The sequence below is a fragment of the Phaeoacremonium minimum genome (genome assembly GCF_000392275.1).
Source record: "Phaeoacremonium minimum UCRPA7 unplaced genomic scaffold PA7_03_scaffold_154, whole genome shotgun sequence".
Classification (NCBI taxonomy): Eukaryota; Fungi; Ascomycota; class Sordariomycetes; order Togniniales; family Togniniaceae; genus Phaeoacremonium; species Phaeoacremonium minimum.
The window spans coordinates 73,153-91,162 of record NW_006921061.1 but is presented as its reverse complement, the minus strand read 5'-3'; the positions used below and the strand labels follow the sequence as shown (position 1 = coordinate 91,162).

Sequence of the window (18,010 nt, the reverse complement as noted above, 5' to 3'; positions counted from 1 at the left end):
AATCTGAATGGCGTATACTAGCACCGGTAAAGCTGCCACATAAGGTACATATTGCCTGGACCATGACGAAGAATGTCTCTCTAAAATAAGGTCAGCATGTGTTATGTTCCTGGCCGAAAGATCAGGGCCAGCCTACGCTTTTGAGAGATTCTTGCCAGGAGCAACCATATTACCAGCACCGTGATTCGCAGCCATAGCCCAGATGAACATGCTTATAATCGTTATCACCACAGCCACGAATGACACTCTAAAGAACACGTTCATTCTGAAAGGCGGGATGATGAGGACTCCGTAAAACACAACCATATATAGGACCGTTCCAATCAAGTCTGCTGTCGTGATATTGGCGCTAGATGCTTATCAGCTAAGTTGCCAATCGAGCTGAGTCTTCTACGTACCTCGGTGGGAGAGTGTTTCGCATGTGATGGTAAGATGGAAAGATAGCTGCCAACATGACGTGCACGGAAAGCCCACCCCAGTAGGATTGGATTCCGCAACTGCAAATCAGTCAGAATAGCTCAGGATCTCTAGACAATGAAGCGTTGGTATGGTATTGCGTACTAGAGAAAATTGGTAAAACACTTGATAACCACGACAAAGTAGCTACCATACATGCCGAAGGTAGCTCGGCTCATGATGGGGAATCCAAGGTGATATTTGACGCCGGGCTCGCCACAAGTGTAAGCGACAATAGAACACACCACGGAGCCGATTAACATGGCACAGATAGCCTCTGCAGCGGTCAGGCCATTGGCGATAGCTGTCCCTCCCATAGACCAGAAGGAAGCGCAAACTGCACCGGAAACCCTGTATAAAACTCATCTAGTCAGTTCATGGACTATAGATCTAGTACTTGGCAACTAAATAGTTGCGCTTATAGAAGAACAAGCTTCATACCAATAGCTGGCATAATCGGCCATTCCAAAGGTCCTATTTTTGGGCAAGACGGGGAGGATATCAGGGCTTTTCCAGCGGTCGACAGGACGCCCATCGTCCTCATCCGTGATCGTCACGAAATCGCGTACAGCCTTTAATACCTTCGCCATATCAGATCATATGCAACGAAGGTGACACAGAGATGGGGAGGTTGCGAGTAATACTGTCGAAGAAACACGAACGGAAGGATTTCGACAGGAACATATTCACATCTCTATATAGTCCCATACGAACGAACTACTTGCATCGAGAAATTGATAAGGGAATGTGCGAAGAGGTACAAGATTCGTGCTTCCAGTCGTGCTTGAAGTTGACTAGATAAGCCATGCTCAAGTACATTAGTTTTCTTGTGGAGACTTTGTGAGCTAAACTCGTCGGCATCGGCGTTCTGGTCGGCCACCAGCACCCGCCGACGGCCAACGTCGGGCCGACGCCTCGAGAGGATGGCTAGACATTGAATGCTTTGAGATGGTCCAGTAATCAATAGAGAGTGGTTATCTAGTTTTGAATTAGATCTTTAACCTCCCGATCCCTTTTTGCCTCCGCTACATCTCCTCAGTGAGACAATAGTCGGTGAATCCTGAGCATCACAAAGTCGAACTACCGTCTAATTAGACGAAGGGAGAGAAAGTAGCTCTGGTACCTATAAGATTGAATGTGAATTATACGTTTTGTGTTTGTCTTGGACTCGCACATCTAGTTAAACGCATCCTACAGCTCTACGTGAATCGAGCAAGACAAACTATACGTATTATGCACTTGCGTAGTTGACTTTACAAATAAAAGTGCCTTTTGAGTAAAGAATGCCGTATGATGGATTGATAGACGGTATTGTGCCGTTGTACTTCATTCCGGTCGTTGTTCAGGCCAGTTGACAGTCCGGCAGGCGACTGGCAGTTGGCCAGTGCTATGCACAGCTGTGGACAGCTGTCAAGGCCGACACCGCCTCAACCCCATCGAATGGATTGAAGGTTCCCATTATACGCTATGCTGCAAGTGACGGTTCAATATGGCGACTGCTGCTCCAACTGAAGCGCAGACACACTCAGATGCTACGCTTGTCTACAACTATCACCGAATGTCACAGCAGCTACCAGCCGACGCCGACGCCATCTTCTGCTTATGCAGCCTGGACAAACGAGTCGCAACACGAGCAGCGCAGCTATGGCTCGACGGAGTAGCGCCGCTGCTCATTTTCTCTGGCGGCTCCGGCAAGCTAACAGCTGACCGGTTCGTGGGCCCGGAGGCGGTTGTGTTCGCAACCATAGCGCGTGAGATGGGCGTACCCGATTCGGCACTAGTGATCGAAGACAAGTCGACGAACACGGGCGAGAACGTGCGCTTCACGCATGCCTTGTTGCGCGAACAAGGACTGAATCTGCAGAAGTTGCTTTTGGTTCAGAAGCCGTATATGGAGCGCCGGACATACGCGACTTTTTGCAAGCAGTGGCCTGATGAGGGGACCGAGTTCAGTGTGACAAGTCCTCAGTTGGAATTCACGCAGTATCCCGATGCAGAGAATCCAAGAGACCTTGTCATTAATATCATGGTGGGCGATTTGGTCCGAATTAGAGAATACCCGGCCAAAGGGTTCCAGATCAAACAAGACATTCCTGATGAAATATGGGCGGCTGGGCAGAGGTTGATTGGGGCGGGATTTGATAAACATTTGCCTTGACAGTCCTTATCATAAGCTGAACGGAAAGATTGAATTATGAGACTGGAGGCAAATGACACATAAGAATGGTTGAAAAGCATGGCTGAGCGCTCCTAGGGGTGGTACCTTTCGATCGATTTTGGAGGCAAGGCTTTACGTAAGAAATGGTCGCGATATGGGCACATCATACTTATATGAGTTTAAAAAAATTTCATTGTCTAGCAAAGTGATGTGTTATGATCAGTTCAGATGATCTCTGATGAGTAGGCGCAGAGGTCCTTCCATCTTTAGCGATTCCTAGTAGGGACGTTCCGTAACTGTGACATCAATCTAATCCCTGAGAAACTTGCAGAGAGCAAGCAAGCAAAAGCGGTGCTCTCTTCGTGAATGAAGAGAATGTGAAGGATGAGATTTTAGACAGCGGCGATATCCTCCTCGGCGTTCTCCTCCTGACCCATATTCTCTCCGTCTGAGTCTGCCTTGACGGAACCCTTCTTGGCACGCGGCTTAGCGGGCTTGCGCTTCTTGGCGGGAGTTTCGTCGCCATCACCGTCAGTACCGGCCGTGGCACCGCGCTTGGCCGTGGCACCCTTCACCGACTGTGTTGGGGCATTTGCGACAGGAGCTCCGTGAGTAGCTAGCTTCTTCTTGATGGCCCAGAGAACTTTGTAGGCGGCCTTGCCATCCTTCATGCCGGCCTTCTCGGCAAGAGCCTCGTAATCGACCTGTCGTAATCCTGTTAGTCATCACTTCGTGGTCATACAGATCAAATTATAATATATGTCTTCATAGCAAAAGTAGTCACCCGTGACGTGTTTCTTGGGGCTGAGATTGGGAGAATATCTTACGTCAGGTTGGGACTTCATGCAGGAAAAGGCATGAGCGAGGACGTGAATATCCTTCTCGGAGAGAGGCTTCGGGGCGGAATTCTCAGCGGACGACATGATGTTTATTCGTGATGGTGTAGTGATGGAAAAATCTTATTCGTTGCAGAAGTAGAAGTAAAGCTGCCGAGTTTGGATGGCGGGGCGTGAAGAAGAGAAGAAAGATGTGATGGTTGTTGTGAGAAAAAGATCCGACGGTTGAGATTGTTGGAGGTTTTGTTTTGCAAAATGTGTGGCTGACGAGGTTGCCTTGGGGATATTTGCCGAGCAAGCAACAAAAGCTTTGTTGAATCAAGGCTTAAAAACATGGCAGGTCTGCTTCTAGCTACGGATTGTAAACTCACCCCACATCGAGTTGGGTAACATATCGAACCAGGCAAACGTCGTCATAAATAGCAACTCCTCCCAAAGTAAGGAATTGAGGGATAGATGGCTTCTCTTTATCGCCCAGATGTCGACCCCATTCATAGCATGGACACTCTATGAAGCTTCGATGCCGTCAAGCCTTGCAGAGGATCTCGATGACTTCGACGAACCAATTAAACAATGAATCATTCACTATTGGCGGATTTGTTACATATAATTCGCCATTTGTCTCAGAGCTCAGCAGTGATCCCCGGAAATGATGTTTCTAAGTGAATCAGCTATATCTCGTAAAGTCTTGTGAATTATCTGTAAGCCAGAAATCCCAGAAAGACTTCGATGCGAGCCTAATTTTCACCTTGTCATACTATGATAAATGACATGTGATTATCGAAGATAACGATGTATATATTCTGTGAAGGTGCTTAGATTTAAATGAGCGCGCTTGCTAAGATAACTAACTTCATTCAGCCTTAGTGAGGCTGTTCAGTTGAGCGAGGCAGACACTCTGCCTAAAGTTCAAAATTTTGTTTTCTGGCCACTCGTCGAAGATGTTCGAAAAACTTTCCATGCTTAACTTCAACAAAAAGTCATGGATGGTAAGCAAGACCTCCTATCAATACAAAGTTGATTAGTGCGTGGTACTAACACACAAAGCCAGACTGTCCACCGGCAATAGTGATCGACAACGGGTGAGCCAATCTAGTTTCCAGCTCCGTCCTCGAGCCTAATTTATGACCTTTATTAGTTCCAGGGTATGCAAGGCAGGCATTGCTGGTGATGAGACTGCAAGATTTGTCCTCGGTAAGGTCAAAATATGAAGTGTACGAGGGGCATATCCAAGCTGACTCGCTTTCCTAGACTCTGTCGTGAGATATCCCGACCAGCTCGACGATGCTATCTGTCATCCTATAGCTCGTGACGTAGCGACATATTGGGCCGCAATGGAGGCAATGTGGCAAACCGTCTTCGCAGCACCTCAGCTTGAAGGCGCCTACCCTTCCACGGGTCACCCCGTCCTGGTCACGGAACCGCCACTAAACCCACGATTCAATCGCGAGATGCTAGCGCAATACCTTTTTGAAACATTCGATGCCCCATCGCTTCAAATTGCTATTCCTGCAGTACTTGCCATGTACGCTTCGGACAGGGCGACAGGCACTGTCCTCGACTCTAGCAATAGCATCACACATGTCGTGCCTGTCTTTGAAGGATGGTCAGTAGGTAAGGCCGTCATGCGTGCTGATGTTGGTGGAAATGAGACCACGGAGTATTTCATGCGAGCATTGGTCGTCGACTCCAGTGCTGCGAGAAGGATCAAAGAGGAAGCTTGTTACGTCATCACTCGATCATGAGTCAGAAAAGCGCAAAGCCGAGCTAGATCTGATAGAAGGAAAGAAATTCGAACTTCCTGATGGGCGCTCTCTAATTGTTGATAAGCAACGGTTTTGTGCGACAGAGGCCCTTTTCGGACCCTGGATGTTGGATTTGAGGCCGATGTTATCCAGGACCTGGCGTACAACTGCATAAAGTCGTGTGACATCGACCTTCGCAGATCACTATATAACAATGTAATCCTAGCAAGTGGATTAAGATTGTGTCTACTACCAACGCTGTTCCCCTACAGTCTGGTGGGAACACTATGTTCCATGGAGAAAGATGCTTCTACAAACAGTCGAGGCTAGATAGAGCAATAAAAAAATACTACGGGGCAAAAAAACAGAACTTCGAGGAGATTGCGTTTCATCCCGCACTCAGACGTTGAGCGGCAGCTACGGCTTTTCAGGAATCCGCTCTGAAACCTCTGGGGCTTGAACACTGAACACTCAAACACTTGAGCGATACTTATGTGTCTCGAGTTACCACTTGACCAGGACTGTTGATATTGGGTACGATTGTATTCCCTTATAAGGGTTTCCCCAGCCACAGGTTTGACGCGCTACCGCTAACGTGTGGGTGCCTTGCTACCTCGATAACTGCCTCAGGTACTCGGTAATTTGCTTATAGGTGCCTCAACCTGCATATTACCGTCCCTATGCTACATTTGTTTGACCATCTTCTCTGGCATAGCCGATCGTCTACGCCCAGAGCTTGTGTCACTTGCACCTCCTGGCGTTGCGGTTCAGGTTGTAACCCCTGTACAGCGACAGTTTTCAGCCTGGATCGGTGGCTCACTACTTGCTTCCTTATCAATCCTTCCAAAATCCTTAATATCACAGCAGGAATACAACGAGATTGGCCCATCAGTCGCACACCAAAGATCCGTTCTCTGGTGGATTCTCAAAGTGATTATTTCTCATACCTTCAATAGTGCACGCAAATAGATTGTGACTCGTCTCGCCATCTAAGTTCGTCTTTAGTGGATACTTAATGTGCTTTGGAAGCCCAAACAATTCGAAAAATTGGATTAGCTGCAAATGGATAGGTCATTCCCGCTATGTCTTTCCCATCCCTGCCAACGCCACGAGCTCATCATACTCGCCGGTATTCCTCAACATATTCCAGAAGACGCCTTGATCTCGGCACAGCTCCAGTGGAGAACCCATTCTATTACAGTCAGCTTCTGATGACATCAGTACTGCAGAGGACACTTACTCTAAAACCCTACCCTCACCCATGACAATCACTCTGTCATAGTCCATGATTGTCCGTAGACAGTGGGCAATGGTTATAATTGTCGAACCGGCAAATTCTGAGCGCATGAGTTCTTGCATGTGTTTGTCTGTCTCATGGTCTACAGAAGCGGTTGCTTCGTCCATGATGACAATCTTTGAACGGCGACAAATGGCACGAGCTAGTCCAAATATCTGGCGTTGCCCATTGCTGAAATTCTTGCCACCATTTGTAACAGGAGTGTGAATTGAGAGCTCCATCTTGTGTGCTTTGCTCCCGTCTGCAATATTCTGACCTAAGTTGCATGCTGCAAGCACAGATTGTAACTCTGTCTCATCCATCTCTCCAGATGGATCAAGGTTCGATTGAACATCTCCGGAGAAGAGCATGGGATCTTGTGGTATCAGACCGATACATCTCCTGAGCTGCTGAAGCGGAATATTGCTTATGTCTATGCCATCAATGGTCACACTTCCGGAAATGATCTTCGTGGAACGCAAAAGTGAGAGAGCAAGCGTACTCTTTCCACTTCCAGTACGACCAATAACAGCGATTCGTTCACCGGGTCTAGTGATAAAATTGATACCGTTCAAAACATCGGGCCCATCAGCTGTATAGCGAGCCGTGACATCATGAAATGCAATACGACCGGATGACGGCCAAGATGCCGGGATGTTGTTCTTTTGTAGCTGCGTCGCTTTCTCTTGGCTTTCTTCAGATTCGATTCGTGTATAATCAGATATGCGTTGAAATGAGTTCAGCTCAACTTCCAGCTCATTCATGTTCCGCACCAGAGTCAGGATCGTCTGACTAAGTCCAATAGCGTTCGTAAGAGAGAAGCCGACAAGACCAGCTGAGCCGGACTTGTAGTACGCTATGCAACCAGCTGTTGCTGCAATTGTCGCAGCGCACAGGTCAGATCTCACAGACACCCAGCGATTACAATTGAACTGTGCTTCAGCTGCTCTCATGTGTTGCGCAAGTTTGTCCGCAAGAAGGTTTTGAAAGACGTCGTCCATCTGCCTCCCTCTAATCACGGCAAGACCGGCTGATGTATCATTGAAGTGCGAGAAGACGGGCGCAAATCTCACAGCCACAAGACGTTTAATTGATATTTCGGCACGTGAATAGAGCTCCCCGGTCGCAAAACCAATCAGACAGAAAACACCCGCGGGTAAAGCGAATATTGGCATGATTGAGGCTATACTAGCCAAACGGAGTAAGAATCGCAGGCCATTGTCGAGGGTCATCCGGAGCCAGTCAACCAGTACAGCATCCATTGACTGAGTATCAAGACCAAAGCGGTTGAGTATCTGACCGATAGGAGTTTGATCGAACCAAGTTATGGGTGCTTGGATCACGGCAGTAACCAAGCGTTGATGCATGGTCCTTGCCGCGTGCCACCCGCCTCTCTGATAGATGAAATTGTTCAGGAATTGAAGCGATACAAATGCAACCACAGTACCAATGTATACGAGAAGATACTTGATAGTCTTAGAGGAGTGGTTAGTTTCAGCATTTGAGCCTGTCCAAATCGAGAGCCACACGGTGATCGAAAAGTAGGCAAGTTGCACCATCATAGTACTACAAATCGCTAGGATGGCATGAGGTAAGCCTCCAAAGAGCAACATGTAGTTCAGAACTAAGCAAATAATCAGCAAATGTCATCACCACAAAACGACAGATGTTTGTCTTACTCATTGATCGCGGAACACGCCCTGATGCTTTCTTCTCTTCGTGCTCAAGATCTCCGGTGTCTCTTGAAGAATTGATGGGAGCCGGTATGTCGGTTTCTGGAATATATTCATCTAATTCAAAGCTTACTGTCGAGTTCGATATGGTATCACCCGTAATCTCCGTCTCTTCGTCTTCGGAAGGCCGAGTGCTGGGACCGTTTCGTGTAAATGATATGCGACCTTGATCAAGAGCAATCAACAGGTCTGCTCTCTCTACAGCAGCGGTGAGATGAGTCACAAGAATAACAGTGCGGTTGGCTAATAAGCCACTCAAGAAGCATCGACTGTAGATCTGTGATGTGGTATGCGTGTCTAATGCCGAGAAGATATCGTCTAATAGAAGTGTAGAGGCGGATGAGTACAAAGCTCTCGCGAAAGATATTCGCTGTTTCTGTCCTCCAGACAAGGCCGAGCCTCGCTCTCCAACCTGGGTCATATCTCCAAGAGGAAATTGGGCTAGATCATTCACAAGATCACAAGCGTTGACCACTTCATCATAGCGAGCTTGATCCAACGCGCTGTAAAAAAGAATGTTTTGCCGAATGGTACTGTTCTGAAGCCATGGGGTTTGGGGAACGTAAGCAACATCAGGAGGGCAAGTGGCGTTCCCGGACTCGAGTATCGTTTCTCCTAGAATGGATAATAATAAAGAACTTTTGCCGCTACCGGTCGCACCGGTTATTACGTTCAAAGCTCTCTCACGAAAAGAGACGTTGAGGTTCTGTAATCTGAAGGATGAATTGGAAGACACCCGAAAAGTCGCATTTTGGAGTGCTGGGGGCCCAAATGGATGCCTTTGCTTCTCTATGGACGATTCGAGGAACTTGTCCACTCTCTGGACGGATTCCCGTGCTTGGGCAACCCATTGAATGACCTTCGAAAGCCACACATATTGAGAGCGCAATGTTTCCGTAATTGCTAGTGACGTGAAAGCTTCGGGAGCTCGTAGAGGTCTGTCTGTGAAGAGAACAAGAGAGGTGAACATTGCAAGCAGGCTAACAAGAGACAGCATATCTCCCGTCATTGCGACAAGCATGGATGCCAAATTTCTCTTCCATATTCGTTGCTGCTCCGTAAGCCTAATTTGATTAATAGAATTTGATATTATGGACTCCCAAGCAAAGTATTTCAGAGTGCGAATAGAGCTCAGATATTCGGACATCCTCGACAGCCTCGCATCCGTTGCCTCCATGACAAACTTATGCATTCTTGACAGCCTTCCCGAAAATAGTGCCGGAAGCGGTGTTAAGATGATTAAGACAAGCACTCCCAGCAATGATGGCCAACCCAGGAGTCGGTATAAGAATGTCATTGCCATGATTGTTGATACTGCGCTCGCAGTGAAGGCGTAGAACATGTCGCTGGCATTGGATATCATATCGGCGTCGTAAGATACCAAGCTCTCTGTTTTGATGGAACTAGATGCTGGATAGTCTAAAGGCTCTTCGCTTGGAGCATCTAAGGTTCGAGTCTCGTACTGCTTGTCCAGCGTCATCTGAAAGCTATCGTCTGATCGAGATTGCAGAACCCTCCTGTAGATTTCTTGGATGACTGTTGCCCTGGATAACACAAGAAGTCTTGTACTCTTGAATATAGATTGCTGATAACACACAGAGCGCGTTATAGGCCCCAGGAAAAGCAGTGCAATCCATACAAACGGATGGACGATATTTGCACCTTTATCTGGGTGTTCCAAATATCTCAATAGGTTGACCATGGCGAAAGCCGCTACGTATTCGACGGTCGCGGTCAGTATTGACCAAATGAGAATCACCCTGATGTCATTTTTGTACATGCTGCAAAGAGACCAGAAAGTTCTCCAGCCCTCGAGGCGCACGCGCTCCAGTCGTTCCAGCAGAAGCATTGGCTTATCATATGATGGCAACTCAGGCAGATCCTCGATGACTAGATCACGGGAGAAACCTCTGAGAATGACATAAGTGAGCCATTCGTATGATAGGTAGTACGAAAACCAAGAGCACTTCTCCTCGGGGGATGCGGTTTTGCTGAAGGTTGGGGCTAGATCTTCTGGATTGGTCTCCTTGATCTGCTGATGGCGGGGAGATATGAAAGCAATAAAAAGGGCCCCAGCAAGAAAGGCCAGCTTGAGGCCCTCGATAGAACGCAGCCGAGCCTGCGAATTCATTATGATGAAGGGGAGTAATGACTTTGCTGCTCCAAGAAGAGTTGCTCCCGCTGCCACCGCATTCATATGATGATATGCCCGAGCTCGAATTTCCCAAGATCCGACGATGAATTGTAGAATTCCTAGACTCAACACGTATCCCAGGGTAACGGCTTCTTTCCATGACTGGAAATGAAATGCGTCGCGAACCGAAAGAGACAAAGCTGCTGCGATGCATATTATCTGCGGGATCGCAAATGCCCATGATACAGATCTTCTAGATGACTTCTCTCCATAGTTGTCTCTTCGATGTGATGTATTGCTATGTTTAACACTATGTCTGTCCAGCACTATCGCAAAGAGCAACGAAACGATCGATAGAGCTAGGCATGCGAGGTGCAGATTGCCTTGCGCAACAAGCTTGGATAGGTATGCGAGGCGATGCAGCCATAGACCTCTAAATATCGTTAGAAAACTCAAGGCTCAGGTTGGACTAAGCAAACAGTACACACCTTTGAGGCAGCTCATCAGTCCCCTGAAGAGGTAAAGAGTCAACAAGAAAAGGTATTCGCGACATGCTTCCCGCTCTGAGACCAATACATCATCCAAGAAGCAGGTGTTAAGCTGTAGACATCGGAGGTTTCGTGCACTGATCAGGCCTTTGCGACCGACACCTTTGGCTGGTGATCTAGGAGTGTATGGCGCAGCTAGGGAAAGCCGGCTTTGGAAAAACTAACACGGCTAGGGTCGCATTTGGCAAATGAATAGGAGAGACATGGCTGGTAGACATTCGATGCGTCGTTCTAGGTGATAATGCACATCCTGCTCGTCTCTTTACACACTACAATTACAGCACTGATGACCGCATAACTGGTGTAGTAGAGCGCTTGGCGAGCAACATTTTCCACAGGCTAGCCTAACGGCATGGGGTAATCGGCTCGGGTCTTGTAAGTCGCAACTACTGTAGTCTGACCACCATGACAATCGGCGATGAGTAACGCAAAATAGCGGTTTGAAAAACGAATATTCGCTATCCTCAGCATAAACTAGTAATTGAATGACCCGGATACACTCCTAGCTGCCGAGACGATACATACGCGTCTTGCCAAGATCTAACGTACTTCAGCATGCTCTAGAAAATTGATGAGCCACACTAGTCAGTCACAGAGGACTCTAAGGTGGCACAAAAGCACAAACACGCTATCAATGATGCTATGCCAGAATCTCACAGTTTCTAACATCTATTACAATCATCACGGATATTCCTTTTAAGCGATTTAAGTGCCAGCCCGTGAAAAGTTTATTATTAGAATCTGAGCTCGGCTAGCCTATTACTCTTCATTCCAATTATCAAAGTTCCGTATGAGATCTGTCTGATGTTAACATGAAACAGATATGCCTCTGGAATTAGACTCACCATAATAGAACCTCATACCCTCCAAATGAGCTATCATGTTCATTCGTTCATCAATTGCATGGGCGTTTAGTCGCGTACCGTCCCTTGAAGGAGTGTACCTGTAGATATTGCGAGTCAAGTTCCAGTAGTGCATCGTGTCTGTATTGCCAGTCATGATATTCCCGACTGGCACGACAGTCTTTCCACTCCCGGCATGCGTGCTTTCAAATACATATCTTAATGTACCACTGAATATCTCCCATACAGAATTATCTGTCGGTGATATTGGGGCAGCAGGAAGCGTTTGCAACGCATGTAGCTTGAGTGTTCCTGCCGACGAGCTATTATCAGAGCTCGCATCCTCAGGACCATGAAATAGAAGGTCGTATTTTTTGACAATCGGGGCGAGGCTTTGCTGGATATGTATGTTCACATCCTCAATTGATTCGTGAAGCGCCACACGGTGATTGACACTAACCCTGACTGTCTCGGGGAGGGCGTTGACCTTGATTCCCCCAGAAATTACGTCGACAGCCTGACTCGTTTGCATCAACCATTTCTCCTCTTCAAGATCATGTACAAGCTTGCGGGCAACCTCTTCCTCGTCATCGTGGAGGAGGGAGTCACGAAGCCAAGGTTGAACTTCGTTCGGAGAATACTTGGCCCTGCATTCTAGGACTCTTCGAAATGGGCTCCCCTGAGGCAGTCGAGGATCATAGGTCCGACTTTCAATAGAGATAACAGCATCGGATATTATCCCAATAGCTGTATGGGGAGGCGGCCGCGAGCTATGTCCACCTTGAACGTCAAGCGTGAGTTGAACATCGTGATATCCCTTCTCACCCACCCCAGGATATGCATATAGAACGTTGCCGACGGTCTTCAATCCCATTCCACCCTCGTCTAGAACGAGCAGGAATGAGTCTTGGCCCCATTTTTGTATAAGAGCCTCGTTCAATTTCGTCGCGCCTAGCAACCCCCCTGTTTCTTCGTCGAAGCCAAAAGCGAGCACGATGGTGCGACGGGGAGTAAATGATTGAGAGAGCAAATCTTCAATAACAGACAAAACTCCGATGAGAACATTCTTGCAATCAGCTGATCCTCGACCCCAGAGAAAAGATCCATCATAATGTCCTTCATAAGGCGGATGGGTCCATGCAGCATTCGCATCTGCTGGAACTACATCTTGGTGGGCCATGAAAAGAATGGGCTTTAGTGAGCTTTCGCTTCCTTGCAACTCGTATAAAAGACCATATCGATTAACCTTCTGTAGCTCGAGTTGAGTGTGTCTGCAGACTGTGAGTCGGGATTCAACTCAAATACAAAGTTGGAAATGATCCTTACACCAGGGGGAACAGCTTCTTCAAGACATCATGAAAATATTCGAATGTCTCCCAACGAGGATCATCATCAACGTCTCCATTATCATCGTGGCTTTCAGTTGGTACACGAACGGCAGCAGAAAGACGCTCCACTTGCAGTGCGAGTTGTTCATCACGCATCAGGTGGTGACTCGGCTCAAGGCTGTCATTCTGGGACACAGCAATGCTAGGTAGCGGGCACCAACTGCTATCGTTCTTGTTGTGGCTAGCTATTGTGAAACGTGATAGGCAGTGGCTGATCCGTGAATGATAAGCCGGCAGATAATGTAATGAGATAATGAAGATAAAGGCTAGTAAGCCAAGCAAGCCCAAACGCTGTGGCCGGGTTCTAGACCTAGATGGTCCTTCCAAATTAGACGCCTGAACTGAAAGGTCTTTCGCCATTATTGATTTGCCCGGCAACCTTGAGTGGTAAGCAATAGGTAGGTAGTGGTCATTCCGGCCGTTTTATCGCAGAAGAGACGATGGCGAGGAGCCTACCCGAAGAGGAATGAATCGGTCGGCAATAAGACGGTCATGCGGGTAGAGCCTAACAACCACTCGTCTCGTGCCCGAGGCCAACACAACTGCGAACTTCATAGATCGGGACACACAAGGAATACTAATTCGCAGACCCTTATCTCAATATGTGGAAACAGGACCCTTTTGTATTCTTGTCACTAAATCATATGATGAACAAGCCCGTTGACTGCCTCATAGCATCTAGGTAGTCAACTCGAACCCCACCTTGGCTTTGCTTTTGAATTACATGCTCTAACAGAAGACGAGTCTTACTGAAGTTACCACCCCAACGCTCAGCCTCGGTCAAGGTTTTAGTGACCCAGTCTTGATATACCAGATCAGTGGTCTCGCTTCCAGCGAGAAAAAGAATACGAGGCCAGATATTCTGGGGGGATGGAGGACGGAGTCGATACACCCAGGATGCGATTCGTAGAATACGCGTTGCTGCGGCCTCGGCTGACATGAGCTTACCGGGCATGTTTGCCTCGACTGAGGCGGGAAGCATCCGATGGAAACTTATGATCAAACTGTAGCAGGCTGAGAGGAGCAATAGGTCGTTGAACATCCTCGTCGTCACCTTTCCACTAAGTCCTCGCGTGGGTCTGAAGATAGAAGTAAGGACTGGGGCAAATGCTGGAGCGCGCTCGAGGCGTTGTTGAAGAGAAAGCAAATCAGACTGGACTGTCAGCAAGACCGCAATCGGTGCTGAAACCGCGCGATTGTTGAGCTGGGCAATCCTATTGTCCAACGAGTCTATGTCAAACGTCAAGCGTAGACAAGACTTCAGATCCGATGGGTCCGCTCCGGGCTGTATGTCTGGAAACGCCGCGCCTATGAAATCATAATCAGAGCAGAACAGTTCGAGGTTCTGCAACAACCGGCCTGCTCCGCCGATCCACGCGGCACGAGCATCGTAAGTACCCAACCAAATCAGAATGCGCGATCCAATCGGTCCAAGTGGTGCTGCTGCCCCACCAGCTTTTTGGTGGCGTCGATGGGCATCAACTAGGTCGGCAGTAAACTCCAGGTGCCGAAAGAAGGAGTCAATGCCTCGCGCTGCCAGCAGCTCAAACTGAAGTGCAAACCAAATCGTTACCAAAGAGAGCTCAAAGTGGTGAGCGACTTCTTGATCCTGGTGCATCAGAGAGATGGCGTGGCTATAACGTTGCTCGGCTTTCCGGACGAGATCTGGCTCGCCCCTGGTTTGACCAAGATGCAGTGCCGTCCACGCCATTATGGCATTATACAAAGGGGCATAAAACAATGCCATATTGCTGAAAATCTGAGTGTATATGTTCTCATCTCCAGAGCTTCGTATCTTTGTATATTGTGTCATCACATTCAGATAATGTTGAATGAGGCCGTTATCCTCCAGGCCGATTACGACCGTGCTCTCCTGTGGAATGGGGCTCACAATATCATCCTGCCGGTTAATCAACTCGGGGGCCGGCGCTTCGATTGGCGCTTGCGGAAACGCCAACCACTCATCACCAAGCAAGTCAAAGTTCATATTGAGATCGAAGAACACTGGAACATGCCCAGAGTCCATCTGAGCCGCAGGGGACTCCATCGGGGCAAGGGGCCCCACTGCTCCTTGGGTTTGATCGGGTCCATCATGAATGCCATGGATGGTCGGAGATGAAGAAAGAGGCAAGATGGGGGCTTGCTGACTTGCAGTCGCGTCGTTTAATGGGCGCTCGAATTCCTGGTTGTTCGCATACTCTGAGTTACCGCGTCTTGCTTCAGGCCTGCTTGGCGGTTGACGGTCCGCTGGAGAAGTTGGATGAAACTTTTCTGCCTCTTTACTCCGCGACCGCAGTTTTGAGTAGGGCGAATTGACAAATCGTACACGATACCGCGACGTCTCTACAGGGCTTGCTGCATTACCTGGCTCGTACGAGCAAGTGAGCTCAAGCCGCGTGCACGCGCTGCAAATGGGCTTTTTCTCATCGCAACGCACTTTTCGGCGGCGACATGATTGGCAACCTGCAGCTTATCTTAGCATATGCGACGACACATGGTATTGCGGGGACAGGGAACCCGAACCGGTCTTGGACCTAGCCACGCGACTCTTCACCATGTTCACGACCGCGTCCGGTGCGTCTGAGGGTGGGGCATAAGAGCCGACGTGCTTCGATCCGATAGCATTCGAAATTTGGGAGAAGAAACGCCTGAGTTATTTCCTCTTTCGACGATGCAGTGGAGGAGAAGTAATGGAAAGAGTATGTGTGGTAGGGGGTGTAGTTGACGAGTCAGCGAAATGGGAGCGAGCCGATGGCTCTTCCGCATTTAGTATGGCGTTCCTGAAAAGTACATCTCGGCTCGGCTCCTACGAAATTTCTAAACCCCTGCCACGGCGCGGAAGTGCCCACAAGAAGATAAGCAAATGCAACATCTTGAAGAAGTCGGACGAGAGAGCAACAGTCACGGAGACCCTCCGCGACGGCCGCGCTGATAAGGATGCTAAGCTTGCCCTTATAGAGCAGATCGCCCTCGGGCACCTTGATGAGTCTGCAATGCGACCTTGACCACACGTCTCTCAGCAACTACGGCGTTGGGGTCCAAGTCACGCAATCCGACCAGGCTCTTCCTGCCAGGGTTATTCCACTGTTTTCTACTTCATCCACCTGGCCCACTGGGTGTTGCTTACCGTTCACTACACAGCTATACCGTGATAAGTCATGGCAGACAAGATGGAGAAGACCACGGAGAGACCTGCCATCGAGTCTGTTGCCGAAGGCGTGATGGATGATGTCGACAAAGCCTATCAATTCGCCAAAGAGCACCATGTCGAGCCCTTGACTGAGGCTGAGAACAAACGCATCTTGCGCAAGATTGATTTCCATCTGCTGCCCCTAGTAAGACACTTTTTTGCACGATCTAAGTTCGCTGTACCATGCTAATCAATGCTCGTCTGAAGATGGTAATTACTTATACTCTGAACTTTATGGACAAGAATGCGCTGTCTTATTCGGCCAACTTCGGTCTCATTGACGACAATGTACGTGTTTTCATTTGCTGGGCTGTCGCGTACAGCATTCCTAACTCGGCTCTCAGCACCTACACGGTAACCAGTACAGTTGGTCCTCTGGCTCCATATTCTACTTGGGTAAGATAACCGGTTTCTTGCAATTCGCTTGATTTGACACTGACGATGACAGCGTACATGGTTTCCCAGCCCTTCGTCGCCCGGCTGATTGTTCGCTTTCCTGTTGGCCGCTTCGTGGCTTGCGCCACTGTCTTGTGGGGAGCCGTTTTGATGACTATGCCTGCATCTCGCTCCTTTGCCAGTCTAATGACCATTCGTGCCATTCTCGGCTGTCTTGAGTCTTGCATTAACCCTGCATTCATTGTCATTTCTTCGCAGTGGTGGACCCGTGAGGAACAACCCCTCCGTATCACCTTTTGGTACTTGGGTAATTCCATCGGTCAAGTTTGTGGTGGCCTTCTCGGCTACGGCATCGCTCACATCAACTCTCCCACTGTGCCAAACTGGGCTTGGTTTTTCATCATCTTTGGAGCGATTACCGTTGTCTACGGGAGCTTCTTATTCTTCTACCTTCCGGACTCGCCCATGAATGCTCGTTGGTTGAGCGATCATGATCGTGCCCTTGCCATTGAGCGTGTGCGTAGCAATCGCACTGGCGTAGAGAATCATGTTTGGAAGTGGTCGCAGTTCAAAGAATGTGTCACGGATATTCAGTGCTGGATTCTGGTTGCTACATTCTTCCTCGACGATATCCCGGCTGGTGGTGTAGCCTCATTCGGCTCCATCGTGGTAAAGGGATTTGGGTTCAGCACTCTATACTCCACGCTGCTGTTGGTCCCTCTCGGTGTGATCCAAGCCATTTGCATTCTCTTCGGAGGTTTCATGACCAGGAAGTTCAAGAACATAAGGACATGGCTTATTGCCGGTACGTACTACCCGACTCATGCTGAGAAGTTCGTTTACTAAAGCAAAACAGCTTGCCAAATCCCCGCCCTTATTGGCGCCATCCTTCTCTACACTTTACCTCGCTCAAACCAGCGTGGGCTTCTAGGCTCTTACTACATTGTACAAACTCATGGTATTGTCGGCACGCTCACTATGTCTCTTGTATCCAGTAACTTCGCCGGTTATACCAAGAAGGCCACTGCTGGAGCTATGATGTATGTTGCCTTCTGCGTGGGTCAAGTTGTTGCTCCCCAGTTGTTCCTTGCAAAGGAAGCTCCAGTGTACGAGACAGCCTTCCGGGCATCTTTTATCTGCTTCGCTCTGTGCATCGTCTTCACTATTGCGCTAAGATACTATCTCATATGGGAGAACAAGAGACGCGAACGCATGGCTTTGGCGGAGACGGAGACCGCCGGTTCTAACGACGAGTTCCTTGACATGACGGACAAGCAGCAGAAGCTCATATTCCGCTATGTCATGTGA

General features: G+C 48.5%; 2 protein-coding genes across 2 annotated transcripts; one reads left to right on the top strand and one right to left on the bottom strand.

Moving 5' to 3' along the window:
- Positions 1–3,006: 3,006 nt before the first annotated feature.
- UCRPA7_2180 (hypothetical protein) lies at positions 3,007–3,537 on the bottom strand (the record flags this gene model as incomplete). Its single annotated transcript, XM_007914753.1, has 2 exons — positions 3,007–3,318; positions 3,442–3,537. 2 exons carry the CDS (start codon positions 3,535–3,537, stop codon positions 3,007–3,009), a joined length of 408 nt encoding a protein of 135 aa, XP_007912944.1.
- A 12,749-nt stretch (positions 3,538–16,286) lies between these two features.
- Positions 16,287–18,010, top strand: UCRPA7_2179 (putative pantothenate transporter protein; the record flags this gene model as incomplete). The annotated part of the gene is made up of 4 exons (XM_007914752.1): positions 16,287–16,451; positions 16,514–16,667; positions 16,755–17,535; positions 17,698–18,010. The coding sequence occupies 4 exons, from the start codon at positions 16,287–16,289 to the stop codon at positions 18,008–18,010; spliced, it is 1,413 nt and encodes a 470-aa protein (XP_007912943.1).